Source organism: Aquarana catesbeiana, linkage group LG08 (assembly GCF_042186555.1).
Source record: "Aquarana catesbeiana isolate 2022-GZ linkage group LG08, ASM4218655v1, whole genome shotgun sequence".
In the NCBI taxonomy this organism is placed as follows: Eukaryota; Metazoa; Chordata; class Amphibia; order Anura; family Ranidae; genus Aquarana; species Aquarana catesbeiana.
The window spans coordinates 1851126-1870367 of record NC_133331.1 but is presented as its reverse complement, the minus strand read 5'-3'; the positions used below and the strand labels follow the sequence as shown (position 1 = coordinate 1870367).

The window sequence follows — 19242 nt, the reverse complement described above, 5'->3', positions numbered from 1 at the left end:
AGGAGTTATAAGAAGAAAGAGGAGGTTGCTGCAAGGACCACACTCTAGAGCAGGGGTGTCAAACTCAATCTCATCACAGGCCGCATCAGTGGTATGGTTGCCCTCCAAGGACTGCTTGTATCTGTTACATACCGAGCACAGAGTTCAGGGGTGTGCCGTGTACAGAGCACAGAGTTCAGGGGTGTGCTGTGTACACAGCACAGAGTTCAGGGGTGTGCTGTGTATAGTGCGTAGGGTTCAGGGGGTGTGCCGTGTATAGAGCGTAGGGTTCAGGGGTGTGCTGTGTACAGAGTGCAGGGTTGTGCCGTGTACAGAGTGCATGGTTGTGCCGTGTACAGAGTGCAGGGTTCAGGGGGGGTGCCGTGTACACAGCACAGAGTTCAGGGGTGTGCCGTGTATAGAGCATAGGGTTCAGGGGTGTGCCGTGTATAGTGCGTAGGGTTCAGGGGTGTGCCGTGTATAGAGCGTAGGGTTCAGGGGTGTGCCGTGTACAGAGCGTAGGGTTCAGGGGTGTGCCGTGTACAGAGTGCAGGGTTGTGCCGTGTACAGAGTGCATGGTTGTGCCGTGTACAGAGTGCAGGGTTCAGGGGGGGTGCCGTGTACACAGCACAGAGTTCAGGGGTGTGCCGTGTATAGAGCGTAGGGTTCAGGGGCGTGCCGTGTATAGAGCGTAGGGTTCAGGGGTGTGCCGTGTATAGAGCGCAGGGTTCAGGGTTGTGCCGTGTACAGAGCGCAGGGTTGTGCCGTGTACAGAGTGCAGGGTTGTGCCGTGTACAGAGTGCAGGGTTGTGCCGTGTACAGAGCGCAGGGTTGTGCCGTGTACAGAGCGCAGGGTTCAGGGGGGTGCCGTGTACAGAGCGCAGGGTTCAGGGGGGTGCCGTGTACAGAGCGCAGGGTTCAGGGGGGTGCCGTGTACAGAGCGCAGGGTTCAGGGGGGAGCCGTGTACAGAGCGCAGGGTTCAGGGGGGTGCCGTGTACAGAGCGCAGGGTTCAGGGGGGTGCCGTGTACAGAGCGCAGGGTTCAGGGGGGTGCCGTGTACAGAGCGCAGGGTTCCGGGGGTGTGCCGTGTACAGAGCGCAGGGTTCAGGGGGTGTGCCGTGTACAGAGCGCAGGGTTCAGGGGGTGTGCCATGTACAGAGCGCAGGGTTCAGGGGGTGTGCCGTGTACAGAGCGCAGGGTTCAGGGGGTGTGCCCTGTACAGAGCGCAGGGTTCAGGGGGTGTGCCCTGTACAGAGCGCAGGGTTCAGGGGGGTGTGCTGTGTACAGAGTTCAGGGGGGTGCTGTGTACAGAGTTCAGGGGGGGGTGCCGTGTACAGAATTGGGGAGGGGGACTGCCGTGTACAGAGCGCAGAGTTCAGGGGTGTGCCGTGTACAGAGCGCCGAGTTCAGGGGGGGGGGGGGGGTGCCGGTGTACAGAATTGGGGAGGGTGACTGCCGTTTACAGAGTGCAGAGTTCAGGGGGGGTGCTGTGTACAGAGCGCAGGGTTCAGGGGGGGGGTGCCGTGTACAGAATTGGGGGAGGGGTGACTGCCGTGTACAGAGTGCAGGGTTCAGGGGGGTGCCGTGTACAGAGCGCAGGGTTCAGGGGGGTGCCGTGTACAGAGCGCAGGGTTCAGGGGGGTGCCGTGTACAGAGCGCAGGGTTCAGGGGGGTGCCGTGTACAGAGCGCAGGGTTCAGGGGGGTGCCGTGTACAGAGCGCAGGGTTCAGGGGGGTGCCGTGTACAGAATTGGGGAGGGTGACTGCCGTGTACAGAGTGCAGGGTTCAGGGGGGTGCTGTGTACAGAGAGACAGATTTAGGGGCGCACTATGCACAGTGTCCAACCCCAATGGAGTTTTTGCCAAATTCCAGCTGTAAAACTGAGTGCGGGGGCCACATGAAAAGGCCTAGCAGGCCCGATTTGGCCCCCGGCCCTTGTGTTTGACAGATGTGCTCTAGAGTATAGGAAAGCAATAAGTAATAAGATACAAACATACTCACCATACCTCCCATAAGATCGTTCATCAATCCAAACATGTCCATGAATCCGCCCCCCTAGAGAGAGGAACAAAGGAAGACGAATCGTTATACACGCCATACTTACTGATATTAAATGCAAAATTAAAAATAATAACAAACATGTTCTACTTCCCGACTCTGTAATTGATTTGCACAGAGCAGTCCTGATCCTCCTCTTCTCGGGTCCCCCGCCGGCGCTCCTGGCCCCTCCCTCCAGTCGAGTGCTCCCAGGCAAGCAGTTTGCTATGGGGGCCCCCAGTAAGGCTCGCTCCCGAGCTGCTGCTTGGCCTGTCCATTCACACACAGAGCTGTGGCTTGGCCCCGCCCCTTTCTCTCCTTATTGGCGGACTGGCTGCGATTGTCGTGGTGAAAGCCAATGAGGAGCGAGAGTCTCCGGAGGGCTGAAGCTCTCGTGCACATCGCTGGATCAAAAAGGAGCTCAGGTGAGTATTATCAGGTGAGTATTGGGGGAGGGGGAGGGGAGGAGTTACACACAGAAGGTTTTTTACCTTGAATGCACCTTCAGCATTTACAATCACTTTAAAACTACAAATCATCCCAACCACTCGGCTACAAGCATTCCCTCACTGCTCCGCCCCCTGAAGGTTGGGCGGGGCCCCAGGATGGTCCGATAATATCAGTGGCCAACAAACCAGGATGGAGCCGCTCCACTTCCAGAAGTAAAGTGCAGGAAATGAAGGAGAAGGTTTTCCTATCCTGAGGAAGACAATAGAATTTCCCTGCATGGAAGAGTATAAAAACGTGTCTAAAGGCAGAACGATTTTTACCTTCAAGGGGTTGTAAAGGTAAAAATTTTTTCACCTTAATGCATTCTATGCATTAAGGTGAAAAAACTTTTGACAGTACCGCCGCCCCCAGCCCCCCCCGTTTTACTTACCTGACACCTCGAATCTCCGCTGCTCGTTCCCGTCATCTCTATTGCAGCTCAGCCTGGTCGCTGATTGGCTGCAGTGGATGGATTGGAAGCAACACAGCCATTGGCTCGCGCTGCTGTCAATCACATCTGATGATGCGCGCGCGCGGGGGGCGGGGCCGAGTGATACAGCGAGCGGCTATAGCCGCCGGGGCTGTATCACGGGAGCGCGCCTGCAAGAACTAACCACCATGCGAGGGAGCTCACATTAAGGTGGTTAGTTCTTGCGGGGAGGAGCTGAAACAGCCGCCGAGGGACCCCAGAAGAGGAGGTTCGGGGCCACTCTGTGCAGAACGAGCTGCACAGTGAAGGTAAGTATGACATGTTTGTTATTTTTAAAAAAAATAAAATTACCTTTACAACCCCTTTCACACATTCCATGCATAGACCAATGAGGGCCACTCTGTGATCACACATTGAGGTACAGAGCCAATCAGCTGCTTTTTACCATGTGATCAACTGTGTCCAATCACAGCCCATCACGATGTAAACAGAAGCCGGTTATTGGGATTCCTTTCCTCACACTGCCAGCGAGAGGAGAAGGGGGAGGAGAGGAGAGCTGATAACTGGCTTCTGTAAAAAGGGACATCTACAGTGATTATCGGTGCCGCCCCATCAGCGCCCACCAGTGCCTGCCAATCAATGTCACCTATTAGTGCAGCCCCATCAGCGCCCGCCAGTGCCTGCCAATCAATGTCACCTATTAGTGCCGCCCCATCAGCGCCCGCCAGTGCCTGCCAATCAATGTCACCTATTAGTGCCGCCCCATCAGCGCCCGCCAGTGCCTGCCAATCAATGTCACCTATTAGTGCCGCCCCATCAGCGCCCACCAATCAATGACACCTATTAGTGCCGCCCCATCAGCGCCCACCAATCAATGACACCTATTAGTGCCGCCCCATCAGCGCCCGCCAATCAATGACACCTATTAGTGCCGCCCCATCAGCGCCCACCAATCAATGACACCTATTAGTGCCGCCCCATCAGCGCCCACCAATCAATGACACCTATTAGTGCCGCCCCATCAGCGCCCGCCAGTGCCTGCCAATCAATGACACCTATTAGTGCCGCCCCATCAGCGCCCACCAATCAATGACACCTATTAGTGCCGCCCCATCAGCGCCCACCAATCAATGACACCTATTAGTGCCGCCCCATCAGCGCCCACCAATCAATGACACCTATTAGTGCCGCCCCATCAGCGCCCGCCAATCAATGACACCTATTAGTGCCGCCCCATCAGCGCCCACCAATCAATGACACCTATTAGTGCCGCCCCATCAGCGCCCACCAATCAATGACACCTATTAGTGCCGCCCCATCAGCGCCCACCAATCAATGACACCTATTAGTGCTGCCCCATCAGCGCCCGCCAATCAATGACACCTATTAGTGCTGCCCCATCAGCGCCCGCCAATCAATGACACCTATTAGTGCCGCCCCATCAGCGCCCTGAGAAGAGGAAGATGGGGGCTGCAAAACCATTACAGGGCCGGGAACCATCCATTCCATATGAATAATTATGCTACCAGAATAAGTGAGTGCTGTAAATTGCCTCCAGCATTGTTCCCGTTTCTTCTAGCTAGAGGCGGCCATTTTGCTGAAGCCCAGAGCCCCTGAGCAGCAGTAAATCATAAAAGCAGAACTAAACCCATCGATTTAACATTTTTAAAGTTACATTCCTGGAATGCTGGGACTGCTAACTCGCATTTGATTGTGTCCTCAACCAAACTGTCCAACCATCAGCTGGCCGGCGTCATAACTGATCACATGTGCAGCACTATGGCAGTTGCAGATCAAACAGAAGCAGCTTCCTTTGTTGTATAGGATGGGAGGGTTAACGCCCTGGTTCACACCGGTGAGAATTGTCTTGTGATTTGAAAGTTCAAAACTGCAGGACAAGTTGCACCCAAATGCCAAAATGTTTTTCTCTGGCCGATGCCAAAATGTAGAAACCGGGGCGGCTGATATATGATGTCGATTTTTGCGGCTGATATTTTAGGACGATTTAGTGTAACTGTGCGAAACTGTCATTTTTTAAAAGAACAGTGTAAAAATAAAAGGTAAAATAAAAGAAAAATTTTTTTTTTTTTTTAAATGCACCCCGTCCCGACGAGCTCGCGCTCAGAAGCAAACGCATACATGAGCAGCGCCAGAACACAGTATTCAAACCACACACGTGAGGTATCGCCGCGATCGGTAGAGCAAGAGCAATGATTTTAGCCCTAGAACTCCTCTGTAACTTAAAACACGCAACCTGTAGAATTTTTTAAACATCGCCTGTGGACATGAGGGGTAAAAGTTTGTCGCCATTCCACGAGCGGGGGCGCAACTTTCTTTGAAGCGTGACGTGTTGGGTATCAATTTACTCGGCGTACTTTATCGATCACAATATAAAAAAAAAATTGGGCTAACTTTACTGTTTTCTTATTTTTTAATTCAAAAAAGTGTTTTTTGTTTTTTTTCCAAAAAAAGTGCACTTGTAAGACCGCTGCGCAATTATGGTGTGACAGAAAGTATTGCAACGACCGCCATTTTATTCTCTAGGGTGTTAGAAAAAAAAAAAAAATTATATATATATATATATATATATATATATATATATATATATATATATATATATATATATATATATATAATGTTTGGGGGTTCTAAGTAATTTTCTAGCAAAAAATAATGTTTTTAACTTGTAAACACCAAAATCTCAGAAAGAGGCTCAGTCATTGGGTGGTTAAGGACCGGAAGGATTCACCCACTTCCTTCCATTCGGCACTGCGCCGCTTTAACTGACACTGTACCCAAACAAAATTGATGTCCTTTTTTGCCCACAAATAGAGCTTTCTTTTGGTGTTTTTTTTTTTTTTTTTCTGCGCTATAAACAAAAAGAGCGACAATTTAAAAAAATATATATATATTTTTTACTATAATATCCCTCCAATTTAAAAAAAAAAAAACAAACAAATTTCTTAATAAGTTTAGGCCGATATGTATTCTACATATTTTTGTGAAAAAAAAATTGCAATAAGCGTATATAGATTGGTTTGCACAAAAGTTGTAACGTCTACAAAATCGGGTATAGATTTATGGCATTTTTATTATTATTTTTTTTTTTTTTTTTTACTAGTAATGGCGGCGATTTTTAGCGGGACTGCGACACTGCGGTGGACAGATCGGACACTTTTTTTGGACCATTGACATTTACATAGCGATCAGAGCTAAAAATAGCCACTGATTACTGTGTAAATGTCACTGTGAGGGAAGCGGTTAACACTAGGGGGCGATAAAGGGGTTAAATGTGTTCCCTCGCGTGTTCTAACTGTGGTGGTGGTGGGGGGGGGGGGGGGGACTGCCTGGAGAAGGAGACCGATCGCTGTTCCTAATCTTTAGGAGCAGCAGATCTCTCTCTCTCCTCTCCTGACAGAATGGAGATCTATCAATGTAATCCCAGCGTTGCAATAGCGGGCACACCCTAGAGCTCCTAAAGCGGTTGACGTACCATGACAGCGATTCGCACAGGGGAGCCAACCTGCTGCGTATAACTGCAGCCGATGTTTAAGTGGTTAATGAACGAAATAAGTGTTTGATCCCCGATCAGTCAGCAAGACTTCTGGCTCCCAGGTGTCTTCTATACAGGAAACAAGCTGAGATTAGGAGCACTCTTCTCTTCTCTCTTAAAGGGAGTGCTCCTAATCTCAGCTTGTTACCTGTATAAAAGACACCTGTCCACAGAAGCAATCAGATTCCAATCTCTCCACCATGGCCAACACCAAAGATCTGTCCAAGGATGTCGGGGAGAAGATTGTAGATCTACACAAGGCTGGAATGGGCTACAAGACCATCGCCAAGCAGCTTGGTGAGAGGGTGACAACAGTTGGTGCGATTATTCACAAATGGAAGAAACACAAAATAACGATCGATCTCCCTCGGTCTGGGGCTCCATACAAGATCTCACCTCGTGGAGGTTCAATGATCATGAGAATGGTGAGGAATCAGCCCAGAACTACACGGGAGAATCTTGTCAATGATCTCAGCTGGGACCATGGTCACCAAGAAAACAATCGGTATCACACTACACCGTGAAGGACTGAAATCCTGCCGCCCCCGCAAGGTCCTCCTGCTCAGGAAATCACATGTACAGGTCCGTCTGAAGATCACTAATGAACATCTGAATGATTCAGAGGAGAACTGGGGGAAAGTGTTGTGGTCAGAGGAGACCAAAATCAAGATCTTTGGTATCAACTCAACTGGCCATGTTTGGAGGAGGAGGAATGCTGCCTATGACCCCAAGAACACCACCCCCCACCGTCATACATGGAGGTCCTATGACCCCAAGAACACCATCCCCCACCGTCATACATGGAGGTCCTATGACCCCAAGAACACCATCCCCCACTGTCATACATGGAGGTCCTATGACCCCAAGAACACCATCCCCCACCGTCATACATGGAGGTCCTATGACCCCAAGAACACCATCCCCTACGTCATACATGGAGGTCCTATGACCCCAAGAACACCATCCCCCACCGACATACATGGAGGTCCTATGACCCCAAGAACACCATCCCCCACCGTCATACATGGAGGTCCTTTGACCCCAAGAACACCATCCCCCACCGTCATACATGGAGGTCCTATGACCCCCAAGAACACCATCCCCCACCGTCATACATGGAGGTCCTATGACCCCAGGAACACCATCCCCCACGTCATACATGGAGGTCCTATGACCCCAAGAATACCATCCCCCACCGTCATACATGGAGGTCCTATGACCCCAAGAACACCATCCCCCACCGTCATACATGGAGGTCCTATGACCCCAAGAACACCATCCCCCACCATCATACATGGAGGACACCATCCCCCCACCGTCATACATGGAGGTCCTATGACCCCAAGAACTCCATCCCCCACCGTCATACATGGAGGTCCTATGACCCCCAAGAACACCATCCCCCACCATCATACATGGAGGTCCTATGACCCCCAAGAACACCATCCCCCACCGTCATACATGGAGGTCCTATGACCCCAAGAATACCATCCCCCACCGTCATACATGGAGGTCCTATGACCCCAAGAACACCATCCCCCACCATCATACATGGAGGTCCTATGACCCCAAGAACACCATCCCCCACCATCATACATGGAGGTCCTATGACCCCAAGAACACCATCCCCCACTGTCATACATGGAGGTCCTATGACCCCAAGAACACCATCCCCCAACCGTTATACATGGAGGTCCTATGACCCCAAGAACACCATCCCCCACCGTCATACATGGAGGTCCTATGACCCCAAGAACACCATCCCCCACCGTCATACATGGAGGTCCTATGACCCCAAGAACACCATCCCCCACCGTCATACATGGAGGTGGAAACATTTTGCTTTGGGGGTGTTTTTCTGCTAAGAGGACAGGAGAACTTCACCACATCAAAAGGGACGATGGGCGGGGCCATGTACCATCAAATCTTGGATGAGAACCTCCTTCCCTCACCCGGGGCATTGAATATGGGTCATGGATGGGTCTTCCAGCATGATAATGACCCAAAACACACGGCCAAGGCAAGAAAGGAGTGGCTCAAGAAGAAGCACATGAAGGTCCTGGAGTGGCCTAGCCAGTCTCCAGACCTTAATCCCATAGAAAATATGTGGAGAGAGCTGAAGGTTCGAGTTACCAAACGTCATCCTGGAAACCTTAATGACTTGGAGAAGATCTGCAAAGAGGACAAAATCCCTCCTGAGATGTGTGCAAACCTGGAGGCCACCTCCAAGAAACGTCTGACCTCTGTGATCACCAACAAGGGTTTCTCCACCAACTACTAAGTCATGTTTTGTGAAGGGGTCAAATACAGAAAGTAGCTCGGTCTATGGCCGGCCTTAAACTCTGCTGGGAGAATGCATGTTGGATCTCTGTAGGGAGACCACTGTTTCCACAGCTTCATTTTTTTTTACATCCATTCAAAACGGAGGAGCTGGGGCTGATTGGAGTAACACTTTTACAACAACCTTAAAGTGGGTGAAGGTTTTTAACCTTAATGCATTCTCCACATTACAGCGGATCTACATGAAATGTGAGCACCACAAAACAAAAACGCAAATGCATTTTTAATATCCAAAGCAAACTTCCCCATCCATGTCTCCATCCATCCATCCAAGTCTCCATCCATCCATCCAAGTCTCCATCCATCCATCCAAGTCTCCATCCATCCATGTCTCCATGTCTCCATCCATCCATGTCTCCATCCATCCATGTCTCCATCCATCCAAGTCTCCATCCATCCAAGTCTCCATCCATCCATGTCTCCATCCATCCAAGTCTCCATCCATCCAAGTCTCCATCCATCCAAGTCTCCATCCATCCATCCAAGTCTCCATCCATCCATCCAAGTCTCCATCCATCCAAGTCTCCATCCATCCAAGTCTCCATCCCTCCAAGTTTCCATCCATCCATCCAAGTCTCCATCCATCCAAGTCTCCATCCATCCAAGTCTCCATCCATCCAAGTCTCCATCCCTCCAAGTCTCCATCCATCCATCCAAGTCTCCATCCATCCAAGTCTCCATCCATCCAAGTCTCCATCCATCCAAGTCTCCATCCATCCATCCAAGTCTCCATCCATCCATCCAAGTCTCCATCCATCCAAGTCTCCATCCATCCAAGTCTCCATCCATCCAAGTCTCCATCCATCCAAGTCTCCATCCATCCATCCAAGTCTCCATCCATCCATCCAAGTCTCCATCCATCCAAGTCTCCATCCATCCAAGTCTCCATCCATCCAAGTCTCCATCCATCCAAGTCTCCATCCATCCAAGTCTCCATCCATCCCTCCAAGTCTCCATCCATCCCTCCAAGTCTTCATCCATCCATCCATCCAAGTCTTCATCCATCCATCCATCCAAGTCTCCATCCATCCATCCAAGTCTCCATCCATCCATCCAAGTCTTCATCCATCCATCCATGTCTCCATCCATCCAAGTCTCCATCCATCCAAGTCTCCATCCATCCAAGTCTCCATCCATCCAAGTCTCCATCCCTCCATGTCTCCATCCATCCAAGTCTCCATCCATCCATCCAAGTCTCCATCCATCCAAGTCTCCATCCATCCAAGTCTCCATCCATCCAAGTTTCCATCCATCCATCCAAGTCTCCATCCATCCATCCAAGTCTCCATCCATCCATCCAAGTCTCCATCCATCCAAGTCTCCATCCATCCATCCAAGTCTCCATCCATCCAAGTCTCCATCCATCCAAGTCTCCATCCATCTATCCAAGTCTCCATCCATCCAAGTCTCCATCCATCCAAGTCTCCATCCATCCAAGTCTCCATCCATCCAAGTCTCCATCCATCCATCCAAGTCTCCATCCATCCATCCAAGTCTCCATCCATCCATCCAAGTCTCCATCCATCCAAGTCTCCATCCATCCATCCATCCAAGTCTCCATCCATCCATCCAAGTCTCCATCCATCCAAGTCTCCATCCATCCAAGTCTCCATCCATCCAAGTCTCCATCCATCCAAGTCTCCATCCATCCAAGTCTCCATCCATCCATCCAAGTCTCCATCCATCCATCCAAGTCTCCATCCATCCATCCAAGTCTCCATCCATCCAAGTCTCCATCCATCCCTCCAAGTCTCCATCCATCCCTCCAAGTCTTCATCCATCCATCCATCCAAGTCTTCATCCATCCATCCAAGTCTCCATCCATCCATCCAAGTCTCCACCCATCCATCCAAGTCTTCATCCATCCATCCAAGTCTTCATCCATCCATCCAAGTCTCCATCCATCCCTCCAAGTCTCCATCCATCCAAGTCTCCATCCATCCCTCCAAGTCTCCATCCATCCCTCCAAGTCTTCATCCATCCATCCATCCAAGTCTTCATCCATCCATCCATCCAAGTCTCCATCCATCCAAGTCTTCATCCATCCAAGTCTTCATCCATCCAAGTCTTCATCCATCCATGTCTTCATCCATCCAAGTCTCCATCCATCCAAGTCTCCATCCATCCAAGTCTCCATCCATCCCTCCAAGTCTCCATCCATCCCTCCAAGTCTCCATCCATCCAAGTCTCCATCCATCCAAGTCTCCATCCATCCAAGTCTCCATCCATCCATCCTTCCAAGTCTTCATCCATCCATCCATCCAAGTCTCCATGTCTCCATCCATCCATGTCTCCATCCATCCATGTCTCCATCCATCCATGTCTCCATCCCTCCAAGTCTCCATCCCTCCAAGTCTCCATCCCTCCAAGTCTCCATCCCTCCAAGTCTCCATCCCTCCAAGTCTCCATCCCTCCAAGTCTCCATCCATCCCTCCAAGTCTCCATCCATCCCTCCAAGTCTTCATCCATCCATCCATCCATCCAAGTCTTCATCCATCCATCCATCCAAGTCTCCATCCATCCATCCATGTCTCCATCCATCCAAGTCTTCATCCATCCATCCAAGTCTTCATCCATCCATCCATCCAAGTCTCCATCCATCCCTCCAAGTCTCCATCCATCCCTCCAAGTCTCCATCCATCCCTCCAAGTCTCCATCCCTCCAAGTCTCCATCCATCCAAGTCTCCATCCATCCAAGTCTCCATCCATCCATCCTTCCAAGTCTTCATCCATCCAAGTCTCCATCCATCCATCCAAGTCTTCATCCATCCATCCATCCAAGTCTCCATCCATTTATCCAAGTCTTCATCCATCCATCCATCCAAGTCTCCATCCATCCCTCCAAGTCTCCATCCATCCCTCCAAGTCTCCATCCATCCATCCAAGTCTTCATCCATCCATCCATCCAAGTCTCCATCCATCCATCCAAGTCTCCATCCATCCATCCAAGTCTTCATCCATCCATCCAAGTCTTCATCCATCCATCCAAGTCTTCATCCATCCATCCAAGTCTCCATCCATCCCTCCATGTCTCCATCCATCCAAGTCTCCATCCATCCAAGTCTCCATCCATCCAAGTCTCCATCCATCCAAGTCTCCATCCATCCATCCTTCCAAGTCTTCATCCATCCATCCATCCATCCAAGTCTTCATCCATCCATCCATCCAAGTCTCCATCCATCCCTCCATGTCTCCATCCATCCATCCATCCAAGTCTCCATCCATCCCTCCAAGTCTCCATCCCTCCAAGTCTCCATCCCTCCAAGTCTCCATCCCTCCAAGTCTCCATCCCTCCAAGTCTCCATCCCTCCAAGTCTCCATCCCTCCAAGTCTCCATCCCTCCATCCATCCCTCCATCCAAGTCTCCATCCATCCATCCAAGTCTCCATCCATCCCTCCATGTCTCCATCCATCCATCCATCCAAGTCTTCATCCATCCCTCCAAGTCTCCATCCATCCCTCCAAGTCTCCATCCATCCCTCCATGTCTCCATCCATCCAAGTCTCCATCCATCCAAGTCTCCATCCATCCATCCAAGTCTCCATCCATCCCTCCATCCAAGTCTCCATCCATCCCTCCATCCAAGTCTTCATCCATCCCTCCATCCAAGTCTTCATCCATCCCTCCAAGTCTCCATCCATCCCTCCAAGTCTCCATCCCTCCAAGTCTCCATCCATCCCTCCATGTCTCCATCCATCCAAGTCTCCATCCATCCATCCAAGTCTCCATCCGTCCATCCAAGTCTCCATCCATCCAAGTCTCCATCCATCCAAGTCTCCATCCATCCATCCATCCATGCAAGTCTCCATCCCTCCAAGTCTCCATCCATCCTTCCAAGTCTCCATCCATCCTTCCAAGTCTCCATCCATCCTTCCAAGTCTCCATCCATCCTTCCAAGTCTCCATCCATCCTTCCAAGTCTCCATCCATCCCTCCATGTCTCCATCCATCCCTCCATGTCTCCATCCATCCCTCCATGTCTCCATCCAAGTCTCCATCCATCCTTCCAAGTCTCCATCCATCCTTCCAAGTCTCCATCCATCCTTCCAAGTCTCCATCCATCCTTCCAAGTCTCCATCCATCCCTCCATGTCTCCATCCATCCCTCCATGTCTCCATCCATCCATCCATCCAAGTCTCCATCCATCCCTCCAAGTCTCCATCCCTCCAAGTCTCCATCCATCCCTCCATGTCTCCATCCATCCATGTCTCCATCCATCCCTCCATGTCTCCATCCATCCCTCCATGTCTCCATCCATCCAAGTCTCCATCCATCCATCCATCCATGCAAGTCTTCATCCATCCCTCCAAGTCTCCATCCATCCTTCCAAGTCTCCATCCATCCTTCCAAGTCTCCATCCATCCTTCCAAGTCTCCATCCATCCTTCCAAGTCTCCATCCATCCCTCCATGTCTCCATCCATCCCTCCATGTCTCCATCCAAGTCTCCATCCATCCATCCAAGTCTCCATCCATCCAAGTCTCCATCCATCCATCCATCCATCCATGCAAGTCTTCATCCATCCCTCCAAGTCTCCATCCCTCCAAGTCTCCATCCATCCTTCCAAGTCTCCATCCATCTAAGTCTCCATCCATCCTTCCAAGTCTCCATCCATCCTTCCAAGTCTCCATCCATCCCTCCATGTCTCCATCCATCCCTCCATGTCTCCATCCATCCCTCCATGTCTCCATCCAAGTCTCCATCCATCCATCCAAGTCTCCATCCATCCATCCAAGTCTCCATCCCTCCAAGTCTCCATCCCTCCAAGTCTCCATCCCTCCAAGTCTCCATCCCTCCAAGTCTCCATCCCTCCAAGTCTCCATCCCTCCAAGTCTCCATCCATCCTTCCAAGTCTCCATCCATCCCTCCAAGTCTCCATCCATCCCTCCAAGTCTCCATCCATCCATCCAAGTCTTCATCCATCCATCCAAGTCTCCATCCATCCAAGTCTCCATCCATCCAAGTCTCCATCCATCCATGTCTCCATCCATCCCTCCATGTCTCCATCCATCCCTCCAAGTCTCCATCCATCCAAGTCTCCATCCATCCAAGTCTCCATCCATCCAAGTCTCCATCCATCCAAGTCTCCATCCATCCATCCTTCCAAGTCTTCATCCATCCATCCATCCATCCAAGTCTCCATCCATCCATCCAAGTCTTCATCCATCCATCCAAGTCTCCATCCATCCAAGTCTCCATCCATCCAAGTCTCCATCCATCCAAGTCTCCATCCATCCAAGTCTCCATCCATCCAAGTCTCCATCCATCCCTCCATGTCTCCATCCATCCCTCCATGTCTCCATCCATCCCTCCATCCAAGTCTCCATCCATCCATCCAAGTCTCCATCCATCCCTCCATGTCTCCATCCATCCATCCATCCATCCAAGTCTTCATCCATCCCTCCAAGTCTCCATCCATCCCTCCAAGTCTCCATCCATCCCTCCAAGTCTCCATCCATCCCTCCAAGTCTCCATCCCTCCAAGTCTCCATCCCTCCCTCCATGTCTCCATCCATCCCTCCATGTCTCCATCCATCCATCCAAGTCTCCATCCATCCATCCAAGTCTCCATCCATCCATCCAAGTCTCCATCCATCCATCCAAGTCTCCATCCATCCATCCAAGTCTCCATCCATCCATCCATGTCTCCATCCATCCCTCCATGTCTCCATCCATCCATCCAAGTCTTCATCCATCCCTCCAAGTCTCCATCCATCCCTCCAAGTCTCCATCCATCCCTCCAAGTCTCCATCCATCCCTCCAAGTCTCCATCCATCCCTCCAAGTCTCCATCCCTCCAAGTCTCCATCCCTCCCTCCATGTCTCCATCCATCCCTCCATGTCTCCATCCATCCATCCAAGTCTCCATCCATCCATCCAAGTCTCCATCCATCCATCCAAGTCTCCATCCATCCAAGTCTCCATCCATCCATCCAAGTCTCCATCCATCCAAGTCTCCATCCCTCCAAGTCTCCATCCCTCCAAGTCTCCATCCCTCCAAGTCTCCATCCCTCCAAGTCTCCATCCTTCCAAGTCTCCATCCATCCTTCCAAGTCTCCATCCATCCTTCCAAGTCTCCATCCATCCTTCCAAGTCTCCATCCATCCTTCCAAGTCTCCATCCATCCAAGTCTCCATCCATCCTTCCAAGTCTCCATCCATCCAAGTCTCCATCCATCCATCCAAGTCTCCATCCATCCAAGTCTCCATCCATCCAAGTCTCCATCCATCCAAGTCTCCATCCATCCAAGTCTCCATCCATCCATGCAAGTCTTCATCCATCCCTCCAAGTCTCCATCCCTCCAAGTCTCCATCCCTCCAAGTCTCCATCCCTCCAAGTCTCCATCCCTCCAAGTCTCCATCCCTCCAAGTCTCCATCCCTCCAAGTCTCCATCCATCCCTCCATGTCTCCATCCATCCCTCCATGTCTCCATCCAAGTCTCCATCCATCCCTCCAAGTCTCCATCCATCCCTCCAAGTCTCCATCCATCCCTCCAAGTCTCCATCCATCCCTCCAAGTCTCCATCCATCCTTCCAAGTCTCCATCCATCCCTCCAAGTCTCCACGCTTTATTTTGCTGAGAAATCACCCTATTTCTGGCCATCTTGAGCAAGGGCAGATGAATCATGTAGCATTTACTTCCTGGAATCTATCTGCCCTTAGCACAGGCATGCAGGCAGGAGGATGTGCTTAGCTGAGAAAGCCCCACCTCCGCTCTTAAGACTCCTGGAATGTATGACATTTGCCTAGGCCAGAAACCAGGAAGTAACTGACGAAATTGATAAAAAAATAAATAAAAAAAGGTTTACAACAAGTAGATATAGGAATGTGTATTATCTATTTACTAATGATGGCAGCGCGAGGATAAAAATAGTTAATGTTGACAGAGAGAGAGTGGAAGTTCCACTTTAAAGTAAAAAACCTTCTGAGTGCAGCCTCCCCCGCCCCCCTTACTTACCAGAGCCCAATCCCGAACCAGCAATGTGCAACGAGAGCAGAGGCTCCCTGCTTTCTCCCCCTCCTCATTGGCTCAGAACACAGCAGCAGAAACCATTGGCTCCTGCTGCTGTCAATCACAGCCAGTGAGGAGAGAGCAGGGGGTGGGGCCAAGACACAGTCTGTGTGCCTTATGGATGCACATAGTGGGGTCCCAGGAGTGAGTGAGAGCAAGGCTGCCCCCCATAGCAAGCAGCTTACTATGGCAGGGAGGAGGACTGGGGGACTCCGACGAGAGGAGGGGGACCCCGACAGGAGGAGGAGGACGACGACTAGGGGACCCTGAGAGGAAGACGAGGACAAGGACCCCCAAGAGGAGGAGGAGGAGGAGGGAGGACAAGGACCGGGGGACCCCCGAGAGGGGAACGAGGACCGCGAGAGGAGGGGAACCCCGAGAGGAGGACCTTGAGAGAAGGACGACCGGAGGGACCCCGAGAGGAGGAAGACGAAGGAGGAGGACGCCGGAGGGAGGAGAAGGAGCCCGAGAGGAGGAAGACCGGGGGACCCCGAGAGGAGGAAGACCGGGGGACCCCGAGAGGAGGAAGACGAAGGAGGAGGACGCCGTGAGGAGGAAGACCGGGGGACCCCGAGAGGAGGAAGACCGGGGGACCCCGAAGAGGAGGAAGACCGGGGGACCCCGAGAGGAGGAAGACGAAGGAGGAGGAGGACGCCGTGAGGAGGAAGACCGGGGGACCCCGAGAGGAGGAAGACCGGGGGACCCCGAGAGGAGGAAGACCGGGGGACCCCGAGAGGAGGAAGACGAAGGGAGGAGGAAGACGAAGGAGGAGGACGCCGAGAGGAGGAAGACCGGGGGACCCCGAGAGGAGGAAGACCGGGGGACCCCGAGAGGAGGAAGACCGGGGGACCCCGAGAGGAGGAAGACCGGGGGACCCCGAGAGGAGGAAGACCGGGGGACCCCGAGAGGAGGAAGACCGGGGGACCCCGAGAGGAGGAAGACCGGGGGACCCCCGAGAGGAGGAAGACCGAGGCTGCTCTGGGCAAAACCATTACACAGAAGAAGTATAACATGTTTATATTTTTCATGAAAACAATGTGAAGAGTTACAATTACTTGAACAGTAAATAACGATCGTGATTGACCAATTTAAATGTAAAGACTTACCATTCCCATCATACCGTAGGGTGATAAGGCACCGGCCTGGAAGACAGAAGGGGCGGAGTGTTATACAGGGAGGACACATGACTGATCACATGACTGATCGTACAGGGCGTGACCAATCTGCTCTGGATTTAGGATCCGGGGTTTGTTTTTGTAACCAACAAAGCTTTATTTTCTGTTCAGAGAACAAATAGTCAGAATAAAAATAAAAGCTATAAATTCCTTATACTTACCCTGAAGCCTTCGTATTTGTAGAGTGGATGCCTCCACTGACACACCCTTACAGTAAATTGTTTACTATGCTTCAGTTTGTGAAGGAAGCCTCAGAGTGCTTCCTAGTCATTCATCTGTGCAGCTGAGGCTACAGAGAAAGGGACTGATAAATCGATGTCCTCAATCACTTTTTTTGGGGGGGAGGGGCTGTCAGGTAGGCTGTATGGGGCCCGGTGATTTCCAACGACAGCCCTGGGTCTGACTCAACAGGAGGCGTGTCAGACATCTGCAGAGAGACCCCTGCTTCCACACAGAGAGCGAAGGTCCTTCTCTGCAGCATGCTGGCATAGGACAGGCTCTATGACTCAGGCTGTGGCTGCTTTCTGAAGAAATGAACTGGAAGAATTGCCCCTCCCCCCTTTTATTTTGCTGCATCTAGAATATAATAAGCGGAGATGAGTTGGGCGTTGAGGCAAGGCATGTGATGTGTGCGGTACGGTGTGACCCAACCCCAGATAAGCCCCCCTCCGCGTCTTACCTGCATGTCACGAGGGGCTGCAGAACGAGCGAGTCCGGGCACACTCCCGTCCGTCAGGCTCAGGAACGGCGACATCCCAAAATTTCCAGAAAACATGCGTCTCATATGCTGGCGATGCAACGCAAAGGGATCCCTGCAGAGAGGAACAAGTCAGGAGAGCGCCATTATTCACTGAGGACATAGGAGCGCCTCCGTGGTGTCCCTCCCACCCTGCAATGAGCGATCGAAGACCAGATTCTGTCTGACCCTGGGAGTCACAGAAGTGATTTATCTCCCCCCTGTAGGATGTCCGTAGGTTGAAGTGATTATACCGGATGATGGGTGCAGCTTCAATAATCATCCCCGGATCAGCCAGAGATTCCCACTCAGCCACTTACTGAGGATTGTAGCTCTAAAACACTCAACAAGCCAAATCCAATTCTTTTACCCCGATCACATCTGAGCGCTCCGCCCCCTGAAGCAACACCCCCCTCCCCCCCAAAGTACATGACCTTCTCTTGTGGCCCCATAGACTTCAATAGAAACGCCCGACTTGAGTGTTTTACAAGCGTTTTCAGCTCTCCGCCCCTAAATTTATTCTCCTCCCCCCAGTGCTTTCCATTGGCTAAACAAACGCTTGAAGCTCTAAAACGCTTGTAAAAATGGCGGAAAAACGCCAGTAAAACGCCACGCCCAGGTGTGAATGAAGCCTTAAGGACCCCTTCCTTTTCTGACACTTTATGTTTACAAGTAAAAATGTCTTTGGCTAGAAAATGACTTAGAAGAGATCACTTTTATTTGTGGCGGGAGAGGCCCCCCCCCCCCCCCCCCGCCGTGATCCGGTGCCCTCCGCCGCTTACCGGAGTCGTCAGCAGCGGAGGAGGCGATCGTGTCTGTCCCCTGGGCTGACATGGAGACGAGTGAGGGGAAGATTCCCCCCCCCCCCACCCATCTCCATGACGCCACCCAACCTCACTTCCACCCCCACCTCTTAAAAAGGCACATTTTTTTCAATGTCAATTTTTCAAATGACAAATTTTTTTTTTTTTTTTTGCATTTAAGTCCAAATATGAGATGTGACGTCTTTTTGACCCCCCAGATCTCATATATAAGAGGACCTGTCATGCTTGGGGTGTTTACATTCCTTGTAATAGGAAAAAAAAGTGACCCAATTTTTTTTTTTTTTAAACAGTGTAAAAATAAAATCAAGTTAAATAAATAAGAAAAACGCCCTGTCTTGAGGAGCTCGCGCACAGAAGCGAACACATACGTGAGCAGCACCCGCATATGAAAACGGTGGTCAAACCACACATGTGGGGTATCGCCGCGATCGTTAGAGCGAGAGCGATAATTCTAGCCCTGAGCCTTCTCTGTAACTCCAAACACGCAACCTGTAGAATTTTTTAAACATCGCCTATGGGGATTTTTAAGGGTAAAAGTTTGTCGCCATTCCACGAACGGGGCGCAATTTTGAAGCGTGACATGTTGGGTGTCAATTTACTCGGCGTAACATTATATTTCACAATATAAAAAAAAAATTGGGCTAACTTTACTGTTGTCTTATTTTTTCATT

The 19242-nt window shown here is 51.1% G+C and overlaps 1 protein-coding gene across 1 annotated transcript in view; it reads right to left on the bottom strand.

Annotated features, from left to right (window-relative positions):
• Positions 1 to 19242, bottom strand: part of MLF2 (myeloid leukemia factor 2) — a gene marked incomplete in the record, with an annotated part of 43214 nt that overhangs the window by 14414 nt on the left and 9558 nt on the right. Inside the window, 3 exon segments of the mRNA XM_073595388.1 lie at positions 1982 to 2035; positions 16943 to 16978; positions 17691 to 17823. Of these exon segments, the coding sequence (XP_073451489.1) occupies positions 1982 to 2035; positions 16943 to 16978; positions 17691 to 17823 (223 nt within the window).